The sequence below is a fragment of the Akanthomyces muscarius genome (genome assembly GCF_028009165.1).
Source record: "Akanthomyces muscarius strain Ve6 chromosome Unknown contig_16, whole genome shotgun sequence".
Classification (NCBI taxonomy): domain Eukaryota; kingdom Fungi; phylum Ascomycota; class Sordariomycetes; order Hypocreales; family Cordycipitaceae; genus Akanthomyces; species Akanthomyces muscarius.
Window position 1 is genome coordinate 684,082 of NW_026611617.1, and position 26,799 is coordinate 710,880.

General features: G+C 55.0%; 12 protein-coding genes across 13 annotated transcripts; 6 read left to right on the top strand and 6 right to left on the bottom strand.

The window, feature by feature from the left end:
• Nucleotides 1-28: 28 nt before the first annotated feature.
• LMH87_008268 (uncharacterized protein) lies at nucleotides 29-1,783 on the top strand (the record flags this gene model as incomplete). Of its 2 annotated transcripts, XM_056196413.1 has the most annotated exons (2): nucleotides 29-1,264; nucleotides 1,308-1,334. In XM_056196413.1, 2 exons carry the CDS (start codon nucleotides 29-31, stop codon nucleotides 1,332-1,334), a joined length of 1,263 nt encoding a protein of 420 aa, XP_056057364.1. The 2 variants fall into 2 exon arrangements, with proteins under 2 accessions (XP_056057364.1, XP_056057365.1); XM_056196414.1 differs by having other exon boundaries at nucleotides 29-1,783.
• A 316-nt stretch (nucleotides 1,784-2,099) lies between these two features.
• Nucleotides 2,100-4,383, top strand: LMH87_008269 (uncharacterized protein; the record flags this gene model as incomplete). The annotated part of the gene is made up of 4 exons (XM_056196425.1): nucleotides 2,100-2,299; nucleotides 2,396-3,141; nucleotides 3,190-3,574; nucleotides 3,627-4,383. The coding sequence occupies 4 exons, from the start codon at nucleotides 2,100-2,102 to the stop codon at nucleotides 4,381-4,383; spliced, it is 2,088 nt and encodes a 695-aa protein (XP_056057366.1).
• Nucleotides 4,384-4,603: 220 nt separating this feature from the next.
• Nucleotides 4,604-6,709, bottom strand: LMH87_008270 (uncharacterized protein; the record flags this gene model as incomplete). The annotated part of the gene is made up of 2 exons (XM_056196436.1): nucleotides 4,604-5,220; nucleotides 5,395-6,709. The coding sequence occupies 2 exons, from the start codon at nucleotides 6,707-6,709 to the stop codon at nucleotides 4,604-4,606; spliced, it is 1,932 nt and encodes a 643-aa protein (XP_056057367.1).
• Nucleotides 6,710-8,433: 1,724 nt separating this feature from the next.
• Nucleotides 8,434-9,943, bottom strand: LMH87_008271 (uncharacterized protein; the record flags this gene model as incomplete). The annotated part of the gene is made up of 2 exons (XM_056196447.1): nucleotides 8,434-9,381; nucleotides 9,428-9,943. The coding sequence occupies 2 exons, from the start codon at nucleotides 9,941-9,943 to the stop codon at nucleotides 8,434-8,436; spliced, it is 1,464 nt and encodes a 487-aa protein (XP_056057368.1).
• Nucleotides 9,944-10,998: 1,055 nt separating this feature from the next.
• On the top strand, nucleotides 10,999-12,093 carry LMH87_008272 (uncharacterized protein; the record flags this gene model as incomplete). The annotated part of the gene is made up of 3 exons (XM_056196460.1): nucleotides 10,999-11,144; nucleotides 11,211-11,394; nucleotides 11,449-12,093. 3 exons carry the CDS (start codon nucleotides 10,999-11,001, stop codon nucleotides 12,091-12,093), a joined length of 975 nt encoding a protein of 324 aa, XP_056057369.1.
• A 146-nt stretch (nucleotides 12,094-12,239) lies between these two features.
• Nucleotides 12,240-13,502, bottom strand: LMH87_008273 (uncharacterized protein; the record flags this gene model as incomplete). The annotated part of the gene is made up of 2 exons (XM_056196472.1): nucleotides 12,240-12,673; nucleotides 12,722-13,502. The coding sequence occupies 2 exons, from the start codon at nucleotides 13,500-13,502 to the stop codon at nucleotides 12,240-12,242; spliced, it is 1,215 nt and encodes a 404-aa protein (XP_056057370.1).
• A 718-nt stretch (nucleotides 13,503-14,220) lies between these two features.
• Nucleotides 14,221-15,957, bottom strand: LMH87_008274 (uncharacterized protein; the record flags this gene model as incomplete). Its single annotated transcript, XM_056196484.1, has 2 exons — nucleotides 14,221-15,090; nucleotides 15,151-15,957. 2 exons carry the CDS (start codon nucleotides 15,955-15,957, stop codon nucleotides 14,221-14,223), a joined length of 1,677 nt encoding a protein of 558 aa, XP_056057371.1.
• A 653-nt stretch (nucleotides 15,958-16,610) lies between these two features.
• LMH87_008275 (uncharacterized protein) lies at nucleotides 16,611-18,234 on the top strand (the record flags this gene model as incomplete). The annotated part of the gene is made up of 5 exons (XM_056196495.1): nucleotides 16,611-16,797; nucleotides 16,885-17,711; nucleotides 17,801-17,999; nucleotides 18,124-18,129; nucleotides 18,194-18,234. 5 exons carry the CDS (start codon nucleotides 16,611-16,613, stop codon nucleotides 18,232-18,234), a joined length of 1,260 nt encoding a protein of 419 aa, XP_056057372.1.
• A 1,873-nt stretch (nucleotides 18,235-20,107) lies between these two features.
• LMH87_008276 (uncharacterized protein) lies at nucleotides 20,108-22,188 on the top strand (the record flags this gene model as incomplete). The annotated part of the gene is made up of 6 exons (XM_056196507.1): nucleotides 20,108-20,144; nucleotides 20,204-21,150; nucleotides 21,202-21,325; nucleotides 21,384-21,684; nucleotides 21,741-21,935; nucleotides 21,996-22,188. The coding sequence occupies 6 exons, from the start codon at nucleotides 20,108-20,110 to the stop codon at nucleotides 22,186-22,188; spliced, it is 1,797 nt and encodes a 598-aa protein (XP_056057373.1).
• A 77-nt stretch (nucleotides 22,189-22,265) lies between these two features.
• On the bottom strand, nucleotides 22,266-22,734 carry LMH87_008277 (uncharacterized protein; the record flags this gene model as incomplete). Its single annotated transcript, XM_056196519.1, has 3 exons — nucleotides 22,266-22,365; nucleotides 22,431-22,659; nucleotides 22,716-22,734. 3 exons carry the CDS (start codon nucleotides 22,732-22,734, stop codon nucleotides 22,266-22,268), a joined length of 348 nt encoding a protein of 115 aa, XP_056057374.1.
• Nucleotides 22,735-23,651: 917 nt separating this feature from the next.
• On the top strand, nucleotides 23,652-25,435 carry LMH87_008278 (uncharacterized protein; the record flags this gene model as incomplete). Its single annotated transcript, XM_056196530.1, has 3 exons — nucleotides 23,652-23,738; nucleotides 23,833-24,142; nucleotides 24,198-25,435. The coding sequence occupies 3 exons, from the start codon at nucleotides 23,652-23,654 to the stop codon at nucleotides 25,433-25,435; spliced, it is 1,635 nt and encodes a 544-aa protein (XP_056057375.1).
• Nucleotides 25,436-25,504: 69 nt separating this feature from the next.
• On the bottom strand, nucleotides 25,505-26,584 carry LMH87_008279 (uncharacterized protein; the record flags this gene model as incomplete). The annotated part of the gene is made up of 1 exon (XM_056196543.1): nucleotides 25,505-26,584. The coding sequence occupies one exon, from the start codon at nucleotides 26,582-26,584 to the stop codon at nucleotides 25,505-25,507; it is 1,080 nt and encodes a 359-aa protein (XP_056057376.1).
• Between the last annotated feature and the right edge of the window lie 215 nt (nucleotides 26,585-26,799).

A 26,799-nucleotide genomic window follows, 5' to 3' on the forward strand; every position in this document is an offset into this window, starting at 1 on the left:
TTTGCATCTCTGTATTCAAATCATCAACATGCCTGGAACAATGAAGCTCGCCACGTATCTGTTCAAGCGTCTGCAGCAGCTGGGCGTCGACTCCGTCCATGGCGTGCCCGGCGACTTCAACCTTACCCTGCTTGACTACGTCGAGCCAGCCGGCTTGCGATGGGTTGGAAGCGCCAATGAGCTCAACGCGGGATATGCGGCAGACGGGTATTCCAGGATCAAGGGCATCGGCGCCATTGTCACCACCTTTGGTGTCGGCGAGCTGTCCGCCATCAACGCCATTGCGGGTGCGTTTGCAGAGAGAGCGCCTGTGGTTCATATTGTTGGCGTTCCCAGCAGACCTATGCAGGAGGATCGTATCCTTGTTCACCACACCATGAAGGATGGAGATTTCTCGCGATTTGGACAGGCACAGGCTCTCTTCACCGTGGCCCAGGCTCGTCTGTGGGACCCCAGAACCAGCGCTGAGCAGATTGACGAAGCTCTGAGACAATGTCTGCACCACAGCCGCCCCGTCTACATCGAGGTGCCCGTCGACATGGTATCTGCGCAGGTTTCGGAAGAAAGACTGGCGCAGCCCCTGCAGATGATTTCGCCTGAGCCCACCAGGAACCAGGACCGCCTGATTGGCAAAGTTCTCGACAAGATCCATTCCGCCAAAAAGCCCGTCATTCTCCTGGATGGCGAGAGCAGAGGTATCGGCATTGTCAAGGATGTGCAGGATTTCTCAAAGGCCACGGGCTGGCCTAGCTATGTCACTGGATTCGCCAAGGGTCTGTTGGACGAGACGGAGCCAAATTTCCACGGCATCTACAAGGGAAGGTTTGGCGAGGCGGCAGCGGAGACGTTCTTCAAAGAGGCCGACTTGATTCTCTGCTTCGGTCCCCATTTCAGCACGACAAACTCGTACGGCAACGCTGCTCTCCCCAACACAGCCACCACCATCTCCTTCAGCCACAACGAGACCATGTTCCAGGGCGAGCTGATTCGCGACACGCCGGCGAAACATCTCGTTCCCAAGATTATTCAAGGCGTGGATGCAACCAAGGCCAAGAGCGTCTACACCACATACCCGGATCTCCCGAGAGATTCCCTTCTCCCCTTTTCAGAAGTTCCTGCTGATGCTCCTCTCGCGCAAGACCGCTTGTGGAATGTGGTTGGCAACTTTCTTCGCCCGGGTGATATCCTCATGGGCGAAACCGGTACATCTAGCTATGGCTCGCGCATCGTGCCGCTGCCAAAGCACTCTCGCTACTTTACCCACGTAACATGGCTCTCCATCGGTTACATGCTGCCTGCCGCCCAAGGTGCCGCCATGGCTACTGAGGAATTAATCAAGGCATCCAAGTTCCACCAGGATGTCAAGGAGTCGCGAACCATTCTCTTCATTGGAGACGGAAGTTTCCAGATGACAACACAGGAGCTGGCGACCATCATTAGACACAACCTCAACGTTATTGTTGTACTCGTCAACAACGATGGGTACACCGTGGAGCGCTGCATCCATGGCAAGGATGAGACGTACAATGGCATCTCGCCGTGGAACTACCTCAAGGCACCTGCGCTTTTCGGTGCCGGTGACGACGCTTACACGGCGACGGCTCGAACGTACGGCGAGCTTGAAAAGGTGTTCAACGACGAGAAGCTCAAGGACGGCCGGGGTCTGCGCATGGTTGAGATTTTCCTGGATCGCGACGACGCACCCAAGGGTCCTCTATTTGACTACATGGAAGTTCAAAAGGCAGGTAATGGCATTCTTGCTGAAAAGGAAGAGCTGGCTTAGACAATCACGTCCGTAACGACATTCTGGCTGAAGCGGAGAGCTGACTTGGATATTTTACGTCCACGTAACGACTTTTACGATTCCTCCACCTGCCATGTACAAATCCTATCATACACTAGATATAATCAACAATTTTAAAATTGCACAAGATGCATCCTTGCTCTCCGTCGAGGAATTTCACGATAGGTAACTCCTGCTGACTCATCACCTCTTTGTGACACGGCTTCAGCGCTCCACTGACTACTCCGACGGGCGCACTTCTTTTACTAACATCAAAGCGCCCGCTGCCTGTGTCAATGACTGTAAAACCATCGCCATGCCGGCCACTCGTAAGAAATTCGCAGCATGCGACCCGTGCAGGGCCGCCAAGGTGGCCTGCGACCATGCGCGGCCAGTGTGCATCCGCTGCCAGAACCAATCGCGGCAGGCCGAGTGCGTCTACCGCGCCTCGCCGTTCAAAAAGACGAAGCGCGCCCCGGAGAAGACGACTACTCCGGCCACGCCCGGACTGATGAGGTATGGGTGCGACAAGACCCTCTACGATGACACGCTCGTGTCTCGTGGCTCAGGCGATAAGGTTCAACTATGTAACATGTAAACTGACGTGAGCAGCCACACGCCGAGCAGACAGCAGAGCTTTGCTGCCAGTGGCAGAACGCCCGTCCTGGGCAGCGGCGGCGATTCTGTTGCTCCCAAGCAGCCGCATCGATATCCCAACCCCGGCTACCTGGGCTCGTTTAGCTCCACCACTTTGTTTGGTAACCTGCCGGACATGCACGACCCCGTTCTGGACGCCGAGGGCGGCAGCGGCGTCGGCTCGGACAACCCCGTCCGCGAGGCCAATGTCACGCGCGGCGCGGGTCTGATCAAGCAGATCGAGGCCACCGTATCCATCGAGTCGTGCTGCCACCTGATCCTGGCCTGGACGGCGCGCGGCTCCAGCCTCCCGCTGGCCGGGCCCTTCCTGGAGCACTGCATCGCGACGATGCGCCAGCTGTTCCCCAACCAGGGCCGCACGGCCGTCGCGAGCGCGGAGCTGTCGCGGAGCCTCTTCCACAACACCAGCCGCCCGATCGACATGGCGACCAGCACGACGCTGCACGACTTCCAGGCGCAGTTTGGCCACCAGCAGTGCCGGTGGGAGACGCTCGGCTTCTTCTTCACGGCGGCGTCGAGGGCGGCGATTGAAATGTCCAAATTTGAGTCGGCGCGGGAGTATCGGGACCTGCAGCGGCTGGGTATGAACCTGTCGGATCTGAGTCTCGACATTGCCCTGTCGCTGGATTGTCTCAACGACTTGCAGCTTGTTCTGCAGTACGAAAACTGGATTCTTCATTCGTTTGTCGACGGCGACCAGAGTATGTCTCACCTGCTGGCAGAAAGTTGCATCTACTAATACGCAGCAGGCTATCACTCATGGAAGCGGCTGGGCGATGTCATCAGCTCTATATATGCGCTGGGTCTGCACCAGCAGACAAACAACGACCACAATAGCTTCCCGCCATTTTTGCTTGAGCTCCGGCGGCTCACCTTTGCCCTCACATACTCTGCCGACAAGAACGTGTCCCTGTTTTTGGGGCGGCCGCCGCGGATACACCTCAAGTACTGCAAGCTCATCCTCCCGCGCAGCGATGGGCGCGTCGTCGAGCCGTGGAAGACGACCTGGCCGCAGGACATGCCGTTTGACTATGTCGCCGACATCCGCTGGGGTGCCTTGTGCGGTATCCTGAAAGAAGACATCATGGAGCTCTTCAGCCTTGAAGGCGTGAATGACGGCCACCCCAAAGTCCGGTATGAACTCCACGAACAAGTCCAGTACGCCGTGTTTGCTAACCGTGTACAGAGAAATCCACGACAAGGCCACTGCGCAGTGGCAGGCCCTGCCGCCGCACTTTCGCCTCGAGAGCTCGCTGAAGCAGTGCAACCAGGCGCCGGTCGTGCGCGACTTTATCCTCAACGCGCGCCTCAACCAGCTGCACATTCTCTTCCTGCTGCGCATGGCCGTCACGCGCTCGCACCCCGAGTCAGACGCGGAGCTCGTCTCCACGGCCGCCGAGATCCTCACGCTCATCGTCGAGGCGCTCATGCAAAAGGACTACCTCGTGAACTCCGGCACGTCGCTCGTGTGGAAGGTGGCCTACTACGGGCTGTCGGCCGCGGGCGTCATCTGCCTGTGGCTGCTGCACCAGTCGTCCAAGACGCAGCCGCACCCCAACGTCGATACGTCGCGCGTCTTCCAGAGCATGAGCGTGCTCGTCGTCGAGATGGAGACGGGCGTGCTCATCGAGACCGACGATCCCAACTACAAGCTCCTCGTCGATGCCTCCAAGACCATGGGCTGCCTGCTCTCGCGCCTCATCCTCGGCCGCGTCACCCCGCCGCAGACCGGAGAGGCGGCCGGCAGCGCCGCCGTCGTGAGCAGTGGTGTCGTGGCGCGGTCGCCCGCGTCGGCGGCCATGCTCGAGACGCAAGAGGTGGCGGCGGCGAACGGCGGTTGGAACGCTTGGGACGGCCACACCCTGCATGACTTTGAGTCGGATTTCTGGCTGAATCTGGCCGAGCACCCTTTCCTGGCTGGAGGCGGTGGTAATGACATGTAATACTCACAAATACGTAATCAAACACATGCCATGGGATGAAACAGATGGGCAAAGTACATAATAATCAGAATGTATATATCACTCGGGAGGATGCGTTCTAGCGCGCACATGTTTTATATATTACACCAGAGCAGCGTGGCAATCAACCACTCCAATCTGTTCCGACAAAACAACGTGGCGTCCACGTCAATACTCTTCAGCGGAACGAGGCATCAACCACCTAGTCCATCTCCCACCGCCCACTCTTGCCGCCATCCTTTAGCACCACCCGCAGCCCATCCACCACCATGCCCTTGTCCACCGCCTTGCACATGTCGTACACGGTTAGCGCCGCCGTCGACGCCGCCGTCAGCGCCTCCATCTCGACGCCCGTTTTGCCGTCGCACTCGACCGTCGCGCGCACCTCGACGCTAGCCTCCCCGAGCGCCAGGTCCACGCTGACGCGCGACACGGGGATTGGGTGGCACAGCGGGATGAGGTCCGGCGTGCGCTTGGCGGCCATGATGCCGGCGACGCGCGCGACACCGAGCGCGTCGCCCTTTTTCAGCTCATTGGCGCGGATGAGCCCCGGCGCGACGGCACTGGAGAAGCGCACGGTGCAGGAGGCGGTGGCGACGCGCGCTGTGACGGCCTTGCTGGCGATGGAGACCATGTGCGCGGCGCCCGTCTCGGAGACGTGCGTGAGCTTGGGAGGCTTGGCGTCATCGTCTTTGCTCTGTCGTTGCGGGGTGGAAGAGAAGAGTCGGCGTTGGTGGCTGTGTGAGAAGAAATGTTGTGTGCTGTTGAGGTGGTGCATTCTGCGAGGCATGGCGCCATGTAGGGTCGGGGCAACAGGATCTATATAGTTGCGTTCAGCCCCGGATGCATATATACAAGATGTAGTGTAAACGCGAGAGGACGACGGGTTGTATCCGTGATGCGGTAGGTACAAGCACCATCTGGAATGCCGTGCGACTATCATAAAATGCTGCGATGCCAAAAGTCGTGAAAGGATGGGGCTTCGTTACCCACCTATTAAAATCATGGGCCGGTTCTTCATGTGCTCGAGCTCGCCGATTCCTGCGTGCTTGGCCTTTTTGCGCTTCACAGCCATGCCAATGACATCTAGCAGCTCGGCCTCGTTTGGCGCCATGCCGAGCGGCGTGTCGGGGGACGTCAGGCCCTGCCTCCGGTCCATCTCGATTTGCTTCATGGCTTCGTAGGCCGCTTCGTCAATGGGCTCGCCGCCGTTGGACTGGCGCAGGATATCGCGCAGCGACACCTCGGCGTTGCCAAAGAGGCAAACCTTGAGGTTGCCGTCGCCGGTGATGCGCAGGCGGTTGCAGGTGCCGCAAAAGTTGTGCGTCATGCTCGTGATGAAGCCGATGCGACCCGCAAAGCCCGGGACGTGCCAGGTCTTGCTGGTGTCGTTTTTGTGGTCCTGCACCTTTTGCAGCGTGGGGTACTTGACGAGAATCATGTCGAGCATCTCGTCGTAGCTGAGCATCTTGCGCTTGTTCCACTTGTTGCCGTCAAAGGGCATGTACTCGATGAAGCGAATCTCAATGTCCTTGTCGCGGGTGAGGTCGACAAAGGGCAGCACCTCGCGGTCGTTGACGCCGCGCATCACGACGCAGTTGATCTTGAGCCGGATGCCGGCGCCGGCGCGGTTCATCTCGAGCACGCGGTCGATGCTGCGCTGCACGGCGTCGAAGCCCTTGCGCCGCGTCATGATCTGGAACTGCCACGGGTCCAGCGTGTCGAGGCTCATGTTGATGCCGGTGAGGCCGGCCTCGACCATGCTGTCGAGCTTGCGGTGCAGCGAGATGCCGTTGGTGGTCAGGCACAGCTCCTTGAGCCCGTGGGCCCGCAGCGCGCCAATCTGCTGCATCAGCGGCACAATGTCGCGGCGCACCGTGGGCTCGCCGCCCGTGAGTCGGATCTTGGTGACGCCCTGCGAGACGAATACAGACGAGAGCATGACAATCTCCGGCGTGGTCAGCAGCTCGCGGCTCGGCGAGAGCGGCACGCCCTCCTCCGGCATGCAGTACACGCAGCGTAGGTTGCAGCGCTCCGTGACGGAGATGCGCAGGTAGTCATGCTGCCGGTGGAAGGTGTCTGTGAGAAAGTCGGAAAATGGCTTGGCATCCTGGAGACTCCGGCGACGCGCCGCAGGCTCTTGTGTAGATGAGTCTGTGGTGTCTCTGGGCTTGCTCTGCTGCGCTGCGGCCGTGGCAAGTCGTCTTGTACTCAAACAGACAGGCTCTACGGCTTTGAATGTGTATGACAGAAGCGAACGAGCCTTGGCGTGCGATGCCCGCTTGGGCAGCTGTCGTAGACACAGCATGGCTGTGGAGCGTGGCTGACGGGCTCGCAGGCTGATGCTTGCGATGATTTGTCTATGAGGAATACCTCATGCTGTAGCAGCCTCACGCAAGCACTGATATGCAGTCTGAGGAGCTATGACAAAGCCGCTGAGAAGGAAATGTATGTATGTCAAAGTACAATCAGGACGAGGCTGGAGCTGTTTGCCACTGACGATAGGTTGCGCGCGGGCAGCGATTACTCAGCGTTGACAGCTGAAATCACAGTGGCTCGCGGCACCGTTAGCGGGTGCCACAGGTGCCACAACGGTAAACCGGCGACCTCCGTCGGCCGGCCGGCCAGCGAGAAATTCGGATTGTGTAGTATGTCATTCCTGTTTTGATCTGGCCCGATGAATTGGCCCAAGGAGTTGTAGTGAAAATCCAGGTCGGAATCACTGACTAGCAACACATTCGCGTTATTCGCCTGGTGTACGGATGACCGCTGAGCTGGACGCGACTGGATGCCCAGTCACTGTGACGACAGGATAACGGGGTGCAAACCGGCATGCACGCAAAAGTTCAACTCTATTGATGTGTCGGACGATTGCTATCTGTCCACATCCAATGAAACACCCGCCAAGACAGTCCGACTTGTTCGTGGCCTGCACATGCAAACTTCGTGCGATGCAGGGTAAGCGCTGTTAGTAGGGGGGCTTTGACGCACAAAACACCAAGCAAGTTACAAGACACTGGTTAACCGCACATTCTCAAAACGACTTTAACTAGGCAGGTTACCTTCCAAAACATACCATAAAATACCAAAAACCATTCTCAAACCTCCTGTCCGCCCGCAGCCCCCCTGCGGATCCATACCCGCCGGCGACACATTCATAAGTGCAAATATCTCCGCCTCGACTCCATCGTCAAGTAAAGACCCACGGCAAGATGGCCGAGTATGGTTATGGCGCCAGGTTAAGGTCACCTTAACACCTCAATTCCTGGTGGAGCAATCCTCCTGGGTTCAAATCCCAGTCTTGTCACTATCTTTTTGCCGTTTCCCAATTCTGTTCCTCCATCTCACTTGCATACCCTTTTCTACCACTTTGTGTCGTCGCCGTTCCATCAACTCCGGCAAGATGGCCGAGTATGGTTATGGCGCCAGGTTAAGGCTACCTTAACACCTCAATTCCTGGTGGAGCAATCCTCCTGGGTTCAAATCCCAGTCTTGTCACATATCTTTTTGTCGTTTCTCTTCTTTTACAGGTCCCCAGCTCTGGCTGCTTTCTTATACATGTTTGGCTCCTCTTCCAACATCTGAAAACAACGGCAAGATGGCCGAGCATGGTTCATGGCGCTACGTTCAGGGCAATTACCTCATTCGTAGTGGAGCAATCCTCCTGGGTTCAAATCCCAGTCTTGTCATCGTTATCTTTTTGTATCCGTTTCCTTTTTTTGGTGTTGTCGTGGTTCAGAGCCCGCCCTCACCTTTTTGCCAGGTGGGGCACCAAACGGAATTGCCAGGGACTGACCGACGAACGAAGAGTGAAGAGTTTTCATGATGCTTGTATGTATTGTTCGCTTTTGCAGCTGTTTGTATATGCCAATCTGTATCTATCTGGTAGAGTTTGTCCGAGACGCCAAAAAAAAAAACCAACATGACCTGTACGCCTGCCAACGACACGCATACGACGAAAGAAATCAAACACTCGACAAATATTCTGGGCTTCTGATCCCGCGGCTGGCTTCACTGTAGCCCAATAGCACTTCAGCCGATGTTCTCTTCATCCGCTTGCCCGCCCGCATCAACACCTTCCACACGAGTGACTTGCCATCGCTGCGGCATGGCTTGCATGCCTGGCCACAGATCGGTCGGCAGGTATTCACCCACGTCTTGCCGAAATGCTTCTCGAGAGGCCCTATCGGCAGCTAGTAACTTATCCACAGTGTCTTGAGCCGTGCGCCAGACGTTCTGCACACGGTCTTCAACAGCTCTCCGGCGCTCGACTTCCAACATCAGCGTGTTGTATGCACTCGCATATCCGTCGTAAAAGCCCCTCATCTGCTTCATTTCTGCCAACCTATCGTATACAGTCTCCTTTTCCAGGTCCCACCGTGTCTTAAAGTCTTGTTCTGCGGCGAGGTAATCATGCAGCCGGTCGCCGATGCTTCCAAGTATCGTAAAAGCATCAAGCATCGAGAGATATGACTTTTCAGCCTCGGCATTTCGCTGCTCCAAAATTTTGTAGTCCTGTTCCATGCTTGCGAGACGCTCTTGGATTTCTTGAACAACATCGCTGACCTCGCCTGCATCTTGCACCACAACACGAAGCATCTCTGCTCTGTCGCTGTCTGTGGTTGGCTCCATGTCGGAGGTATTGGATTCCTGCTCGGCAATGACGCCCGATATGGACACGCCGTCGCTGCCCTGGGCCTGATTCACCTCGGCAGCTCGACGGCGAGCTAGAGCTGCACCGCCTTCTGTTGTCCGAATTGCCGTGACGCACATGTCAAAGTGCGTTGTCAAGGACGTCAGAAGCTGCGCCATCACGGTCGAGTTCTCGACGAGACCCATCACAATGTCCATCGTCCATGCTTGTGCCGCCTGTTCCTCGTCGTCCGATTCTTGCGTTTGTGATTCGACGATAATCTTCTTGAGCTCGCGAATGTCGTTGTCGAAACGGAGGAGGTCGCCGTCGAAAGACTGCTGAATGCCCTGCAGGTCGTTAGCCAGGACCCAACCCCAAACTCGTCCTACACACCTGAAATTCTTCTATACTCTTCTTCATGGCGTCTCTCATACGGTTGACGCTCTCCTCGTCGACGAAATCTAATAGATTCTTTCGCTCCTCGTCTTTCGGGCGAAGGAAGCTGTTGACCTGCGTTGTCCGAAGAAATTCTATTGTTCGGCCAAGTTGTCCATCAACACCATCCATGTCCTTGACAAGACTTCGGAAATCTCTCTTGCCCCAGTCATATGTTGCTTGGAGGCTGCGACGCACCTTGACCAATATGGCAGCCTGGTCAAGAGTAGCTCCGCGCAGGAAGCCAGCCTGGGCGCTCAGCAGAGCAGCTTCCTCCTGCGCGTTTCTCGCCGACGTAGCTATCTCGTTTGCCCGTAGAACATGGTTCATCGATGACAGCGATCGCTTTGCCGCAAGCAAGTGAGTTACCAGCGTCTCGAGGGAGATGTTTGATGCTGTTCGTTCGTCCGATCGTTTGAGCGACCCGGCGGAGGAGCCAGGGCTGCGTCGGGTTGAGGCAGCCGGCGAAGCCATGCTTGCGTGTACTAGAGTTGGATTACGGACTGGAAAATACGATGCGCAGCGCACAAGGCTACATGATAGCAGCGTCGTGAGTGCTGATGTTGGGAGGAGAAAGTATCAGGGTCGATAAGCCGCATGCAGCGCGATAAGGTTGGATTGTAGCGTCATCGCCAGGTACCTGCTGCTAGCGTGCGCCCGCTGCTAGCACGGGCGCTACCAAGATCGCCGTAATCGGCCGAGGTTCAACATGTATCAAACACCATCGACTGGAAATTCCAGGGAGCGATGGAAATATAAAATGATGGTGACTGAGTCAACGGGCGGCTGGCTGGGTGCGGCTCTTCTCCTCGGCGCCTTCCTGCTGGGAGTGTACGAGCGCCTCATCTTGCAGTGTACCCGTACGCGACGGCTTCGGATTCAGCCTTCAACATCTCTCAACAGTCCGCTTCCTCTTTATTTTTATTGCCTAATCGGCATACCATGATTTTCGCTTATTCAATATCCTATTACTTACCATGGAAACCTCATCAAAGCGCGAAGAAATGCCGCACGTTGAGGCCGCCGATGGTTCAGCTGATATTCCAGGTTGCCCAGCTAATGCCGCAGACGACACACAGCCAGTTTGCAAACAGGCCCAAGACGAACCTCGAGTGGTTGTCGAATGTCAACCAGCAACAGAGGGTCCAACCCCAGAGGAGCCGCCGACGCCGTCATACACCTTCGACCTACAGGCAGCATTGGCGGCGGCCAGGTCTCCTTCGCCCATTGTAGAGGAGGAGGAAGATTTATACAGCGATGACCAAGCTAGCATCAAAGCCGCTCCAGAAAAGCCCCAAAAAACCCCCTCACCTGAGAGAATAGTCGCTCCAAGGCTTCGTCGATTGTTGCCCCCTCCGGAGCCGAGTTGGCGCAGAAGCGTCAGAGAAAGCCGCCGGAAATCCACAGGCGGAATGCGAGCAGAAATCTTTGTCGTAAAGGCTGACTAGGATCAGTATATAGATATTTGGGACGAGCGGACCAGGTCCGGCAGTGGACATAGTCGGGGAGTTTCACTCGGCGATATCCCTATGGATTTTAACCGCCCTCACCATCGGTATTTGGCCGGCATGCGTATCAACACTTTCGACTTTGATGACCAGCCACCCCCGAAAGGCACTGCTGGATCTTCAAAAGGGGACTCTGGGCCCGAGAGAGGCTATATCGGATCCCTAGGGTGCGCTAGAAGGTCTTTGAGCGACATCTCCGGAACGTGGTCAAGACCAGCTTCGCCAGCTCGCAGGTTCTCCTCGTGCGAGATTCCCGGAAGACGGCTAAGGACAGCGGGGCAATCTCACAGGTCCTCCGATAACAGAGGCTTGGGATATCCGCCGACGGTCGATTGGAAAACTGTCCTCGAAAAGGGGACTGCAGTGCGCGATGAAGACCCGCTGAGGGAGCTCCGTGGTAGTGCACCGCTTGAGAGAGTAAGCAACCAAGAACAATGGCTGGCCGCATTACCGGTGTTGACGGGAGAATAGCAACGCAGCAGGTCAGATTATCAACGCAAAGGACCAATTTCTATGGAAGAACGACGTAGCATCCTTCGTCAAGCAGCATCCGACAGCCGGCAAGCTATACAACGTCTATTTCGGACCAGCGGCGCAGATCCCGATCCCGTTCCGCCAGTGAGAAAAGGCACAGACGCCGACGCAGCAGAGTACATGATCCACGGTCAAGAGGTATTGAACAAAATAAATCGGTTTGACCCTTTTCGCGAGCCCAGGATTCCTGAGCTGCGGGGACTGCGCCCAGCTGCAATGATATACAATGTCCAGGCCAGAGCGCGAGAAATTGAAAATGCCAAAAGAGCAAATGCACCGCCGCCTCCTGCAAAAAGCACCCCGAGATCTTTCTTTGACTCGCTTGTTGATTTAGCAAAGTCGATTCTTCACCGAAAGCCCGACGACAAAGGCGTATGGCTGTGCTCCCTCTGCACAATAGCCCTGGACACGCTGAATCCTCCTGAAGAAGACCGAGCGACCGTGGAAGGGATGCATCAAAGGCTGGGAATCTGGCCGCCATTCAAGCGAGTCAAAGGTGTTAACATGGCTATTCGAAAATGCGCGCGATGTCAGAACAGTCGTCATGCTACACTCTTTGCATATTTTGATTTCGAGGAGTAGAACGAATGACACAGCACGGCGGAATAGGGTTCTACTGAGCCTGATGTATTAGCCGCAATTAAGCGATTTGATTTAGATAGCGAAATTATCAGTTTACTGCGTGGTGAGGTGTTGCTAGCAATTGTGATTTAAATGGCGGAAACTAATCAGTCCATTAAATGGCGAGGTGTTGCTTCGTCTTGCGAAAGTGGTGTCTCAGGGACCTCGGCATCTCTCAATCCAGCATCAGCAGAAGCTGCCAAGCCCTGTCGTTTACGCTCCATACGACGTCTCCAAGGTCGATACACAAGGATCGAGCCCAATCCTACCACGACGAACACGCCGACAATACTGCCACCGACAATGTCGAAATGGTCGCCTATAGCAGAGACGCCGTCCCAAAAGCTTCCCTCCGGCTCTGCAACATTTTGTACCAGTGACAGCACCTGAATAATGCCGATAAAAGCCGCGACAAAGACGGTGATGCCTGTGAGTACAATGGAGTAGTATAAAATGGCCACAACGTCTCGTGAGAATGCCTTGGACGAGTACAGGGCCATCATGAGCGCACCATCAGTAGTATCCAGCAGACACATGCCCGCTGCGGTATGGTCAGCAGTGTCATTTAATTTCAGAAATCGAGACTCACATGTGAATAAAATGGGGAATATGAGAATTAGCCAGATACTGGTTCCTTGAACGGCCTGGATGCTGGCAATTCCGAGAATGGCAATCTCGGAGCTTGTGTCAAAGCCCAGGCCAAAGACGACGCCTAGCGGGTACATTTTCCACGGCCGATCGATGGCCTTGAACAGGAACCCCAGCACCTTTGCCATGAAGCCGCCGCCCTCGAGGTTGAACTGGCCGCTCGCCGTCGCCTCGGCGTCGTACTCGGTCACCATCCTCCCGTCGCCGCCATCCTCCTCGTCGCGGCGGCGCTCGGCCAGGACCTGCTGCAGGCGGCGGACGAGCTTGTACAGGACCCATCCGTTGCCGATGCACAGGATGATGAGGAACGCGGCGCTGACGGAGGTGCCGACAATGTTGCCGACGCGGGCGAAGCCGTCGAAGCGGTCGCGCAGCGCGCCGCTGGTGGCGGCGACGACGACGCAGGTGACGATGACAATGGTGCTGTGGCCGAGCGAGAAGAAGGTGCCGACGGTCGCGGGGCGCTGGCCCGAGGCGATGAGGCGCCGCGTCATTAGGTCAATGGCCGAGATGTGGTCGGCGTCGAGCGCGTGCCGCAGACCGAGCGAGTAGGACAGCGCGGCGGGCGAGATGAGCTTGGGGTGGAAGTGCAGCACGACGGCGCAGGCGGCCCAGAAGAGGGCGTTGACGAGGACGAGGGAGGATATGGCGAGGATGCTGTTGTTGGGGACGCCGCGGAGGAACTTGGGCTTGCGAGGGAGCCGCATGTTTAACTTTGCCATCTTGGATGGGCGTCCGTCGTCTGCCGTCTGTCGCTGTCCTGTTGTGGCCACCGCTTGGAGACTTACACCGGGCAGGATGGAGCACGGACGGGGAATCTTTTATAGATTGCGGGTGTGAAATATGGGATTCGCAGAATAGCCGTCGGCCAATAGTCTCGCCCAAATTTATGATACGATAACGGCCCACGCCTAAATTTCACAATGGATATCGGGCATTGGGAGTTGAGGGGCAGCTGGGAATGGAGCTCCGGTTGCGGTGGCGCGGGGTCAGACTAGTTTAGCTTCTAGCGACCTTGACAAGGAACAAAAGTCAGTCAATCCACTGAAACGGGTCGTGGTGGTGAGTCAATTTACCAGATCGTCGTTGGCCCTTGTACAACAGGCAAGCCAGAGGACCCCGCGCTTAAATGTTAGTAGCTCTATTTACTTGGACCCGTAATATAGTGTACGCAGCTTATAAGACATTTTTTTTAATAAATACTTCTTTCGTTTTAAATTGATTCTTTGATATAACTAATATTTTTTAATAAGTATTAAATATTGTAAAATTAAATCTTTTAAAAGTATTGTTTATATAGATTATGTTGCTTCGTATTTAATACTTGACTTGTATCCCAACTACTAACTATTCACCGTTAAACCCTCTGTACCTCTTACGATTTTGACTTTCTGCAGTTCAATGCTAGAATATATTGGTTGACATGTCAGAACCATGCTCTCAGAGGGACGAGGCCGCCCTCGAACGCCGCTCTACGCTCCCACCCAAGACAGAATGCTCCCGCTCCCGCTGCCCGCTAGACTGCAAGGTTGATAGCAAGTAGCTGTCTGGCTTCCCATGTAACTCTGACGGCCCAGGAAACGAAAAGCTCGACGCGATAGCGCCCCGCGTGCTTTGCTCCGCCAGCTTGACGGCGTTGTACGGCTTGGCTAGCAGGCCGATGTATGTCTCGGGGGAGAAGAGCATGCTTCGAGACTTGACGCAGTACCCGTTTATGATGACGTGACCCTGCATCTCAATCTGTAAGTCCAGCTCCGCGATGGCGTGTATAAACTCGCCCGCCTCGCTCTCCGACTTGACCAGCTTATGGAGAATCGGCTTGTTCTCGCGGCTGATCTGGGCCACGATCCACATGGCGAGCACGCGGCCCGCGACGCCACATGTCAGCAGAATGGAGAGCACCATCAGCGCGATTGAGATGGACATGAGCGTGGCAGACGCAAACAAGGCCGTGCCGAACGCAAAGACAGCCACGCTCGCGCCCTTGGACAGGACCTGGGCGACGGCGTGGACTCGTGATATGCCCTGGATCGAGATGACCACGTAGAAGCACGTGCGGGAGTAGCCCGAGCCTCTGTCTGCCACCAGACGGATGCGCTGGTTTGTGTTTGGGCCCGCCTTGAGTGCCTCGAGCGCGTTGGCGTACCGGTTCTGGTTGGTGATTTTGCGCACCGTTTCGTCGAGCAGGATGCCGCCCGGCCGTCGCGACACGCGGATGGTCCAGCTTCGCGTGAATGGCGCGGCGACGAGATTGTCAAACACAGACACGGCCGACACAAGAAAGTACCAAAAGTACATCCAGCCCCAAGCCTAGCGAAACACAAGTTAGCCGCCATACTTGGCAACACAGGGCAGAGGGGAGGAGCGTACTCGACACCACCATGTGACAACGGCCCCCCTCTGTGCGTACCACATCGGGACGAGCAGGCACACCATGAGAGTGCATTGGAGCGCCATGGCGAGAAAGATGCCCAGCCGGATACCGCCTCCGCTGTCGTCATCGGCGCGCTGCTTGACCTGCTCGGCAAACTGAGCCGCGGGCGACTTTTCCTCCCGCTGCGCCTCTGCAAACCCTGGCGACGCTGCGTAGCCTGCCACCGAGCTGGCGGAAGAGGCAGGCAGGCGCCGTGTTGCGGTCACGCCGGTGGTGGGCATGTAGCCGCCGTAGGAAAAGGGCTCCGACGGGTCGTACTCGCCGACATTGGACGGCGTGATGGACCCGCCGAGGCTGAGAAACATGCTGAACAGCCCGGCGAGAGGCACCAGCTTGTACACGATCCACATCTCGCGGGTTGGCGCGCCGAGCAGGGCCCCGGCCGTGGGCAGGAGGCTCAGCGCGCCGGCCGCGCCGCTGTAGTCTGCGTTGCTGAGCTGGCCCACGAGCTCGAGCGCCGCCGTCAGGTTGGCCAGGCACTGGTACACCGAGTCGCCCCCCCGGATCGTCATGCCGCGGTCGACCCAGTTGTGCAGGTCGAAGCTGCCGCCCTCCTGGTCGACGGATTCCGCCTGCTGCGGCGTCAGCGTCTGCACGGGCACAAAGGGCTTTGTGTTGGCGGCCAGCGCTCGCCGTGGCGCCATCCACGCGACCAGGGCAAGCGGCACATGGCGTACGACGTTGACGAAACACGCCGCCCGCTGGGCAGCGTCCTTGGCAATTCGGACATGGTACCTGTCCATTGTATTTCCCAACGTTACCCGCTGTTCCCCGGGGGGCACTAAGGCAAGTTAGGGCGGTGCTAGCAGGGGGTAGTTTGTACGATCTGTGGAGTGGCACAGCGGATCGGACCGCTTTTTAACTTGGTCGTCAAACTAAGCGCTTGACTTTAATGTCGTGTAGAAAGAAAGTAAGACCATAAGTTACGCTGTTGCTGCTGTGCCGTGGATTTTACAATGCTGGCCACATGACCGGAGCTGAAATCCTCTTTTGGCCATGACATGCGCTCACCTGTCGCTGACAAATCCGAGCTGAAGCTGCACATGCATCACTGTCACATCTACCTGGCCAACCAAATCATCCCCCGCACCGAGGACGGGCGCCTAAGTCGCAGCCCCTGCGCATACGGCGCTGTATGTATTGAAAAGGGGTTTAAAAGTTTTCCATGTTTCCATCTCCTACCTACTCTGCACATGCTTGGTCCAGCCAGTCCTACTCTTCTTGGTCTACGTGGTATCGGCCGTACTTCCCTGAACCACAAGACGACACGGATACAACACCCATCTACCTCCCTAAATACCTGACCAGCTGTAGCTTACGCAAAAATTTGGGTTGTTTTCGACCTTGCCACCCGTCACCCTACAACTGCAGCGACGTGATGCCTTCCATTGACACGATGGACGGTGTAGTATTTGCCCCGGACCTCACCAAGCCCGATGTTCTGGTCCTACGCAATCTTGCTGCCGACATTCGAGCTGCATCGACTGTAGGGCAAGTAAAAGGACAACGCCATCAAAACGCCTGTCCGCCAGCAGGCAACGGCTCAGCGCAGGCGGCTACCGAAGAAGTGGCCTCGCAAGTCGGTATGACACCCCAAATCCAACCATCCGTGCCCTTTCCTACATCTACTCTGCCATTTTATCATGACCAACACGGTATTGTACATTTAGGGTCCAGCGATGCGGAGACACTGGCTACGCTGAGCGCCATGAACGACCCAAAGGATGCTCTGTTTGAGCCAACCGTTCTCATTGGCACCGACATCAACGATATCCGGCTGCCTACTCTTCTCGACCGCTGGGTCTTGCGTCCCTATGTTCGCATGGCCCGGTCAGTGGCCCGCGTTGACACGGACGTAGTCATGGTAACGCATCTCTTGCTCTACTTTGCTACTTCCGTCCCGAGCGCCGCCCTGCTCTTCTGGCATTTCACCTGTGTCCACGGCGTCCTTCACTTCATCATGCAGGTCAGCTATGTGGGCACCTACACGCTCATGATGCATCAGCACATACACATGCGCGGCATTCTCCGGCGGCAGTTCTGGCTGTTCGACATGCTGTTTCCGTACATCACTGATCCGCTGATGGGCCATACCTGGAACTCGTACTACTACCACCACGTGAAGCACCATCATGTGGAAGGCAATGGACCCCAAGATCTTTCTTCCACTGTCAGGTACCAGCGCGACAGCCTTCTACATTTTCTGCACTATACTGGGCGCTTTTTCTTCTTCATCTGGCTCGACTTGCCATTGTACTTCCTGCGCAAGGGAAGGCCGTATCTCGCTGGCAAGGTGGCGTTTTGGGAGATTGGATACTACGGGGTGCTGTACGCGCTATCTCGCTTCAACCATCGCGCCACGCTTGTTGTGTTCCTACTGCCTTTGCTGCTGCTCCGATCTGGTCTGATGCTAGGCAACTGGGGGCAACATGCCTTTGTCGACCATGATGAGCCAGACTCGGATTACCGCTCGAGTATTACATTAATTGATGTGCCTGTAAGTGGCCCCTCTCCTTGTGTGTGCGACACCAGGTCCATCCGGATTACGGCGGGAGTGCGTACGTTCTGTCTAACCGCACACTACAGAGCAACCGCTACTGCTTCAACGACGGTTACCACACCTCGCATCATTTAAATCCGCTTCGGCATTGGCGCGAACATCCTGTGTCTTTTATTAAGGACAAGAACCTCTACGCAGCGCAGCAAGCCCTCGTGTTTCATAACATTGACTATCTTATGATCACTGTGCGGCTACTGATGAAGGATTACCACACACTTGCGAAATGTATGATTCCCATTGGAGATCAGATCCACCTGACACTGGATGAACGAGTAGCCCTACTCAAAAAACATACAAGACAGTTTTCGGAAGAGGAGATTCGCAGAAAGTTTAAATGACTCTGGAATAGTACCAGGTAGATTTATTCAATACTGAGTTTCATAGAATTCATTTGACACTAAAAATCATACTACAATTAGATGTGTACTATGATGGTACATGTGCCACCCGCCCGCCATAGATGGCAGCAGGCTTCGCAGCCAGCATAGCGCTGCATAGTTAGTGCGTACACAGCCTGCACACTATACACTAACATAACACCACCTTTATATCCACCATCTTAACTACTAATAGTATAAATCTCAAGCAAACCTTGTAATATTAGAAATCTTTGACTTTACTAGTATACTTATAAGAAGTCTTTTATTTATATAATTAAGCTTTAGAAAGGCTTATTAGAAAAAAAGTAAAAGAATTTAAAAGAATTAGTATTTAATATCTAATTTATTCAATAACTTAAGTAAGAGATTTCTTCTAAAGAATACAACTTCATTAATTAGTGATAATAGTAATTATACTTGTCTAATATTTTTAGGACTATTACCGCTAAATGAGGATAATACCCTTTTACAAATCTCTAGTCATGGAAGCGCGGGGTCGTTACACCTACTGTAGCTTGACTTCGTTTGTGCCTATAGTTATATTCACAAGCAATCAAAGGATGAGCCATGCAAAACGGGCTCATTGAGCTAATTTACTGGATCGTCCTTGGGCCATGGATAGAAGGCCGGAAGGCCCCGCGCCGTTCGGTGGTGGTGGCTCCATACAGTGGTCCGGACTCTTGATAAGGGTTGCATTGCAGCGACGCCAGAGACAAACGCAAGCTTGTGAAGCGGAGATCAGATAGCTGGCTGGCGGGTGCTTATCTTTAGCCGAGTTTAACAGTGTTTTGGGCGGCGGACGCCGACATTTGTTAGCTCCATTGAGGATCCAGCCTAGACGCTAGTTTGTGTTCAATATTGAATTTTTTTTCCTTCAAGTCATTGGCCATTGAAGCACTGGCCATGTTTGCGGCTCTCATTGTTGACCCATTCGCAGGAGAGCGATCGGCGTTGGCAAATGGTTTTATGTACCAGAAGGGCTATATTGAGAAAATACACTGGGGGAAATGCTTGGCAGCCGAGATAGGCATGATGATCCAGATAACAAAGACTGATAAGGATCGCATCCTGACCGTCTTGCAATTCGCCGAAATGACAGCTCCGACCCGGCGCCCAAAGCTCGCCGACCGGCCGGCTCAGCCGCCGAACGGACACGGCCGCTAGCATGGTGGCTTACTCGTGAATACATTCTGAAGTTTATTTTATTTTATTTTATTTTACGAGGATTTAATTAAAGCCTGCTGAGACGTGGGAAATGAAGCTACGCCCACGCGGACCAAGTGGTCGACAACATCCGCAATCCTACTAAATCCTACGAGGCTGGCTCATGCATCACTGTACCATGTGAGGCTCAAAGATTTCGCGATGTAGTTTACAAGGCCAATGAAAAACACTGAATTTAGCCTCAATCCAAGAATTTGGGAATTTAGCTGAGGTATTAATGGCCTGCGGACCCACGGTCAACGCGACACATGATCTGATCATCTCGATCCGCCCACGTCGTTGGCTACTAGTAACGAGGCTGCCAGGGGCATGTCCGCGTGACGGTTGCCCACGTGAGACTAGTTGCCAAATTGGGAGAACACTTGAATACGGAGATTGATCTGTCTTGTTGAATTCGAAAGAGATTGTGGCTATTAAACAGACGCAGTTGAACATAATTGGAAGATCATCAAAACACACCAAGCCTTCACTAATACGCTGTCACTTTTACGCCCAGAATGACTGCTCTACCTCAGCCTCTTCTCCGCGTCCCAGCCAAGGAAAATCTCGTGTCTATTCAAAAAGGACTTATTGCTGGCAGAAAAGAGCTCATCGAGACCATCATGACCAGCGTGAGCCTCGAAGAAGCTACCTTTGACAACGTATACGCGCCTGTGCTTAGATACGATGACAGCACACTCAATGACACAAATATGAACATGGCACTGAGATACGCCTCCACTGATGCCGATGTCCAGTCCGAGGCCGAGACGGGGGAGAAACTATGGTCAGATCATGGGACATGGGTGCAAGGACAGGAAAAGTTTATGCAGCTAACCATGGCAGCCGGCGAGCGAATGGATGGCCTTGATCCTGAAAGTAGAAGACGCCTGGAAAAGAGGGTTCAGTATCTGAAGCGCCTAGGCCACGGAAGTCTGGACAAGGAGACTCGCAAAGCGTACCTCGACACGCGCAAAGAGATCAACGACCTCTGCCAGGAAATTAACCGCAACATTCGCCTCTACGACGGTGGCAGCTTGCCTTTTACAGAAAAAGAGCTGGATGGCCTGGAGCAGAGTGATGTGGAAAAATATGAGAAAGACGAATCCGGAAAGTGCTTAGTGCCATTGAACCGCGCAGAATTCACCAAAGTCATGGCGCATGTTTCCAACTACAACACGAGAAAGACATTTCACGACGCATGGACTTCGCGGCTTCCAGAGAATGTGCCCCTCTTTCGCAAAGTCATTCTGCTACGCGACGAGAATGCACGCAGAATTGGTTTTCGAGGCGATGCCGATCTGTGTCTCGCCGGCAGAATGGCCAAATCCACCGAGTGGGCGGAACAGCTCCTCGCTGACCTCGCAAGCCACCTCCGGGAGCCCGGCCGCGACTTGTTTCGCGAGCTCGAGACCATCAAGGCGCGTCTCACAGAAAAAGGCGACAAGTCTGTGGATGTCAAGGCCAATACCGCGGTTCTGCGCTGTGAAGTGGCATATCTGAAGGAAATCCAAGCCCGCGAGAACAAGGTCGACCACAAAGCCATTAGCGCCTATCTTCCCTACAAGGAGACGACCGCAGCGATACTGCGCAACGTGGCCAGATACCTGCAGCTGCGACTGGAGCCGATAGAAAAAAAAGATCTGGTGGGCTGTGTATGGTCGGATGATGTCGACGTTTGGGCTGTCTGGGATGAAGGCGAGGAAAACGGTCAGTTTGTGGGCTTCTTTTATGGCGATTTGCTGGACCGGCCCAACAAATACAAGCACAATCAAACTGTCGAACTGCAGGCGGTAAGTCTATACACTGATGACTGAAATGAAGAAACCTGACTTGTTCATCAGAGCTTTTTGAAGGAAGATGGGTCACGGCCATATCCAGCCGCGATTCTCATGTGCAGCTTCTCGCCCGACATTGTTGATGGTTGCCAAGTGCTGCCGCACTCCAACATCATCACAATGTATCACGGCAAGTATCGCTTATCCTGGGAATTGAATAAACACTAACTTTGCCGCCGGGATATTAGAACTCGGACATGCGCTTCATGCTTTATTAGCCAGGACCAAATGGGGCGACAGCCACGGCTACCGCGTATGTCTCGAATTTGGCGAAGCAATCGGCACATGCATGGAAAACTACGCATGGCTCGAAGACGAGCTGAAGGGAATCAGCTGCCACTACGCGTACACGGGCGACGCTTACATGCAGGCGTGGATGGAGCGCCATCCGGGCCAGGCCCTGCCGCCGCGCGAACTGCCGGCCAATTTGATCGGCGAGATGATCCGTCGTCGGCCGAAGCACAGGATCTCGTATTATCTCAAGCAAATGTCAGTCTACACCCCTCGTCTTTATTGGTGGTACTCTAACCATGGGGTGTGGCCAGCGCGGACGCGAGCTTCGACATGGCGGTGCACAACCCCAAGACGCATCAAGATCTGGAATCCCTCAATGAGACGACTCTGTTCCAGGACTTGGAGGCGCAGTCAACTTTTACACCCGCAGAGCGGTCGTCGTATCCGCAGGCGGCCTTTTCGCACCTCGTGTCGGGCTACAACTCTGGCTACTACGCTTACGTCTGGTATGAATCTCCGAGCACTACAATTTCTCGCACTTGGCTAATTACTTTCTGCATCTCCAGCTCCAATGTCTTTGGCGAGGAAATCTTTCAATCCAACTTTGCCGCGGACCCAACTAGTACCGCAGCATGGGACCGGTTCCGCCGACAGCTGCTCGGGTATGGCGGGAGCAGGGACCAGACGGAGGTGCTGGAGGAGTTTCTGGGACGGCCCCCCACGACGGCATCCTTGTTGAAGAGTCTTGAAATTAGCTGATAGGAGTCTGAAAGACAGAAAATGATAAGTAGACAAGGCGTATGAGCTAATTAAGAACTTGACGCTTTATTTGGACCTCATAACCTTCCGAGACAGACTTGCTCGTCTTCTGACGCCACCTCAAAATCAAACCGCGTGACGTCCTCCTTGAACGGCCAGAGATACGTGCTTGTCACTCTGGATAAATTAGCAGTTGATTCCGTCGACATCGCTGCGGGAACAAGCGCTATGAGAGAACCCACCTGTGGTGCTCGCTGCTCGCTTGATACTCATCCAGCGCCGCCCGGTCTCTATGGTAGCTGACAAGGGCAAAGTGGTAGCCCTTGCTGCGCTCAATGGGATCCGTGACCGACGGCCCACCGACCACGAGTCGCTTGTTCAAGACGCATGGCAAGTCTCGCAGCTGCTTCAGTTCGCGAACGAAAGTTGCCTTGAGGTCGTCGGTGACCTCGGGTCGGAACTTGAACAGCACTGCCAGCCGATGATTAAAATACGTCTCTGCTGCAGGGTGGGTGCTGGACACTTACCAATATGTACAATCGTCATGTTCGCAGAATGTGTTTCGAGTTTGGGTCAGATTTATTTGCATTTCGGCCTCGTCAATTTAATAGGGCAGAGGCTGCTCTCATCGGACTTGTCCCGTCGCCGTGGCTGGTCCGTGGCCGGTCGACGGGAAGCGTCCGGTGGCGCACAATCTGAGCCCACAGTGGCCTAGACTCTAGATCGTCCCCCACAGATAATTACGGATCTCGAACGGCAAAAGCCCACCGGCAATAGCAATCGCCCGTGGCCATGTGTGCTAATCATTGCCGAGGGGGAGCCCGTATTGACTGACTGGCATGCTCCATGGCTATTGTACGGGTTTCCATTTGCCTGCACGAGCTGCCGAAATTAGGTACAAGAAACCCTGGAAAGCTGCGTGTGGGTGGTGGGTTTCCTCCAGCGGCTGATCTGAGATGACGGCTGAACCCATGTCCATCTGCGTGTCTGTCTCGGCTGTCTCGTATAAATTTTAATTTCACTGCTGGTAACTAGCTAGCAGCGTGTAAAAAAGTACCTCGCGTGCTGAGTAGGAATGAATATTTCGCCTCAGAACTCACGGCTCTAGACTCGCAAAGAAGCTCCGCGGTATTCAGCTATGCACGTCCTCGAACCTTGCATGCTGCAACGCTGTCCTTGGCACACGTGCCTATATGCATGCTGAGAGTCCATCGAACAGTAACTGCGCTTTTGCACCCTGGCTTGTTATCGGCACTGCAACAAGGAGACGACGCACTAGTACCAGACCGGGCAGATAACCCCCACCACACCATCGAGTCCCGTTGCCACCCACCGGCCTTGATCGGCGGGGATTGTACTTTATCTGAGGGCTTGCCTGCTTTTGCGACTTTCTTCTCTCTTCCCAGATACTCCGAGGATATGGCTGTAGACATCGACCGGAGTCCGCAATCAACACCGCAACCATGGTCCGTATACCCGCGCGGTTCTCGCAGCTCGCTGGCAAACTGGCCGTCGATGGGGAACCCGGTGTGTCTGGGGTGCAACTCATGGTATGAGAAAATGACAGCAGATTCAATAAGCGCCATTGAACCTGCGATGGCCTCGACTCTTTTGCGCGCTCGCTAACGACGCTGTACTCGCCAGCTCGCCAGCTCGGACCTGCAGCCCGTCCCGAAGAGCCAGCGCCAGTGGACCAGCTGGAACTTTGTCGGCTTCTGGATCGCCGACGCCTTCAACATTGCCACCTGGATGATTGCCTCGTCCATGATTGTCGGCGGGCTGTCCTGGTGGCAGGCGTGGCTGGCCGTGTGGCTGGGCTATGGCCTGACGGCCGTCTTCATCGTCCTCACCGGTCGCATCGGTGCCGTGTATCACATTAGCTTCCCCGTCATGGGCCGCGCCTCGTTTGGCATCTGGGGAAGCTTGTGGCCTGTCTTTAATCGTGTCGTGATGGGTACGTAGCTCACAGGGCATCACCGATGCAATTGACTAATACGTATTCCTTCCAGCTTGCGTTTGGTATGGCATTAATTGTTACATCGGCGGACATGCTGTCTATCTCATGATTCACGCTATATGGACGTCGTGGGACCGCGAAAAGATCCCGAATGCTCTTGGCAGCGGCACGACCACTGCTGATTTCGCATCGTTTATAATATTCTGGCTCTGTTCCTTGCCAGCTCTCTGGTTTCCCGTCTACAAAATTCGCCATCTCTTCACCTTTAAAGCCTGGTTGGTCCCTCCGGCGGCCATTGCCTATCTGATCTGGGTTGCAGTGAAAGCTGGCGGGATGGGCCCCGTCGTGTCACGCCCGGGCAAGCTACAAGGCAGCGAGCTGGCTTGGGAGTTCATCAAGGGCCTCATGTCGTGCATTGCCAACTTTGCGACTGTTATTATAAACGACTCGGATTTTACCAGATTCTCCCGCAAGCCCAAAGACGCGCTGTGGTCGCAGCTTATTAGCCTACCGCTCGCATTTGCGTTTACGTCCCTGGTCGGCATCTTTGTGTCTTCTGCCTCTGCCGTCATCTACGGCGAGCCCATTTGGGATCCCTTGCATTTACTTGAGAAGCTTTTCGAAGGCGCCAGCTCGGGTGAGCGCTTCGGCATCTTTGTCATTGCATTTGCATTTGCCTTGGCGCAGCTGGGCACAAATATCGCCGCCAACTCTGTGTCGGCGGGCACCGACATGACTGCACTAGTGCCACGTTATCTCAATATCCGGCGAGGTAGCTACATTTGCGCAGCTGTCGGCCTGGCCATTTGTCCTTGGGTTCTGCTTAAAGATTCCAACACTTTTTTGACATATTTATCCGCCTATGCCATTTTCCTCAGCGCCATGGCCGGCGTCATCACCACAGATTATTATCTTGTCCGCAGGGGCTATCTCAACGTTCCGGAGCTGTACTCTGCGCGCAAATCTGGGCCGTACTACTACTCCTTTGGAGTCCACTGGCGCGCGTATGCAGCTTACATTGCGGGAATCCTCATCAATGTGGTTGGCTTTGCTGGAGAAGTTGGCGCTACGGTGCCCACCGGCGCCACCTATGTTTTCAACGTCAACTTTTTCGGCGGCTTCATTGTGTCTTCAGGTGTGTATTGGGCGCTGTGCAGGCTCTCTCCGATTCCGGAGACGAGGAAACAGTGGTCGGAGATGCTTGAGAGCGACGCTGAGAGCGATCTGCCGGTGGCACGTTCTAGCTCAGATGAGAAAGACGCAACCAGTGTTCGGTCAAAACATGCCTGAGTACCTTGTCGTATTTAGCCGTGATGCTATTATTGCAATTATATACAGCAATGAATTTACAGAATCAAATCAAGACATAGAAACCATCGGTGACGCTGATACCTTTTCTGCCTCTGCATTCAAAGCATCAATCTCAGCCTGCACGAGCGGAATACCCGCCTCTTCACGCTCCTTCTGCGCCAGTTGCTCAAGCTCGCCAGGAAAGTAGATGCGTTCAACGCCGGCGGCCTTTTCCGCTCCCGTAATCCTGTCGTAAAGATACTGGATGCGACCGCGAAAGTCGTCCAGACTCATAAAGAGATCAGGCTTAATCGCGAGCAGAAAGTGGCCCACGTCGGCCGGCTTGGACGGGTCATACGGTCCCGTTACATGTCCCGCAAACGCCGAGCCGGACAAGACGCCCGAGAAGACGTCCATCATGACGGCCAGACCAGACCCTTTTGGACCACCCATCGGCAGCATGACTCCTCCGAGCGCGGCCTCGGGGTCATCCGTCGGCCGTCCTTCCGCGTCCAGCGCCCAGTCCATGGGAATCTTTTCGCCGCGTCGCTTGGCTTTGTAGATTTTGCCGCGTGCCGCGACGGACGGCGCCATGTCTAAAATAAAATGCGACGATGCGTCTTTCCCGGGCGCACCGCAGGCTATGGGTGAGACACCAATCAGCTTGCTCTGGCCGCCCCAGGGCGCCAGCGCAGGGCTGGAGTTGGTAAACACCAGGCTCATCATGTCGGCATCCAGGGCTTGCTGCACGATCCACGCACTCATGCCGAAATGATTCGAGTGCTTGATGCTGGCCATGCCGATGCCGTACGTCTTGGCGGACTCGATGCACGCAGCCATACCCATGTGCGCCGCCAGGAAGCCAAATCCATCATGGCCATCTACCTGGGCCACGACGGGCGTGACGTGCGTGAGGGCCGGACTCGCGGTGTGATCGAGGACACCCTGTCTGACGCGCTCCATGTAAGACGGGATACGGTTCATGCCGTGCGTGTCGACGCCGCGAAGGTCAGCCGCAATGAGACCGTTGGCTACTATGGTGGCATTCTCTGCTGGGACGCCGTTGCCGGTGAGGATGTCCTTGACTAGACGGCGGGCTTCGTTTGCAGCGACATGGCGGCGCTCCTGGCTCGGTTGTTCGGAAGCCATTTATTCAAAAAAAGAAAAATATCAGAAAAAAGACGTCAACATATAGAAATGCCCTGGACCAAATCTTTCAATGATTAATCTGTCTGGCGGATGAGATGAGCGATTGTCTTTATAGCTTTGTAGGCGGCAAGTCTCCGCCAGGACGGTGGAGACGAGCGGACAAGTGCCAGAGATTTACCTCTGGCGGCGTTTCTCCGCCATCATCGGACGTGTTT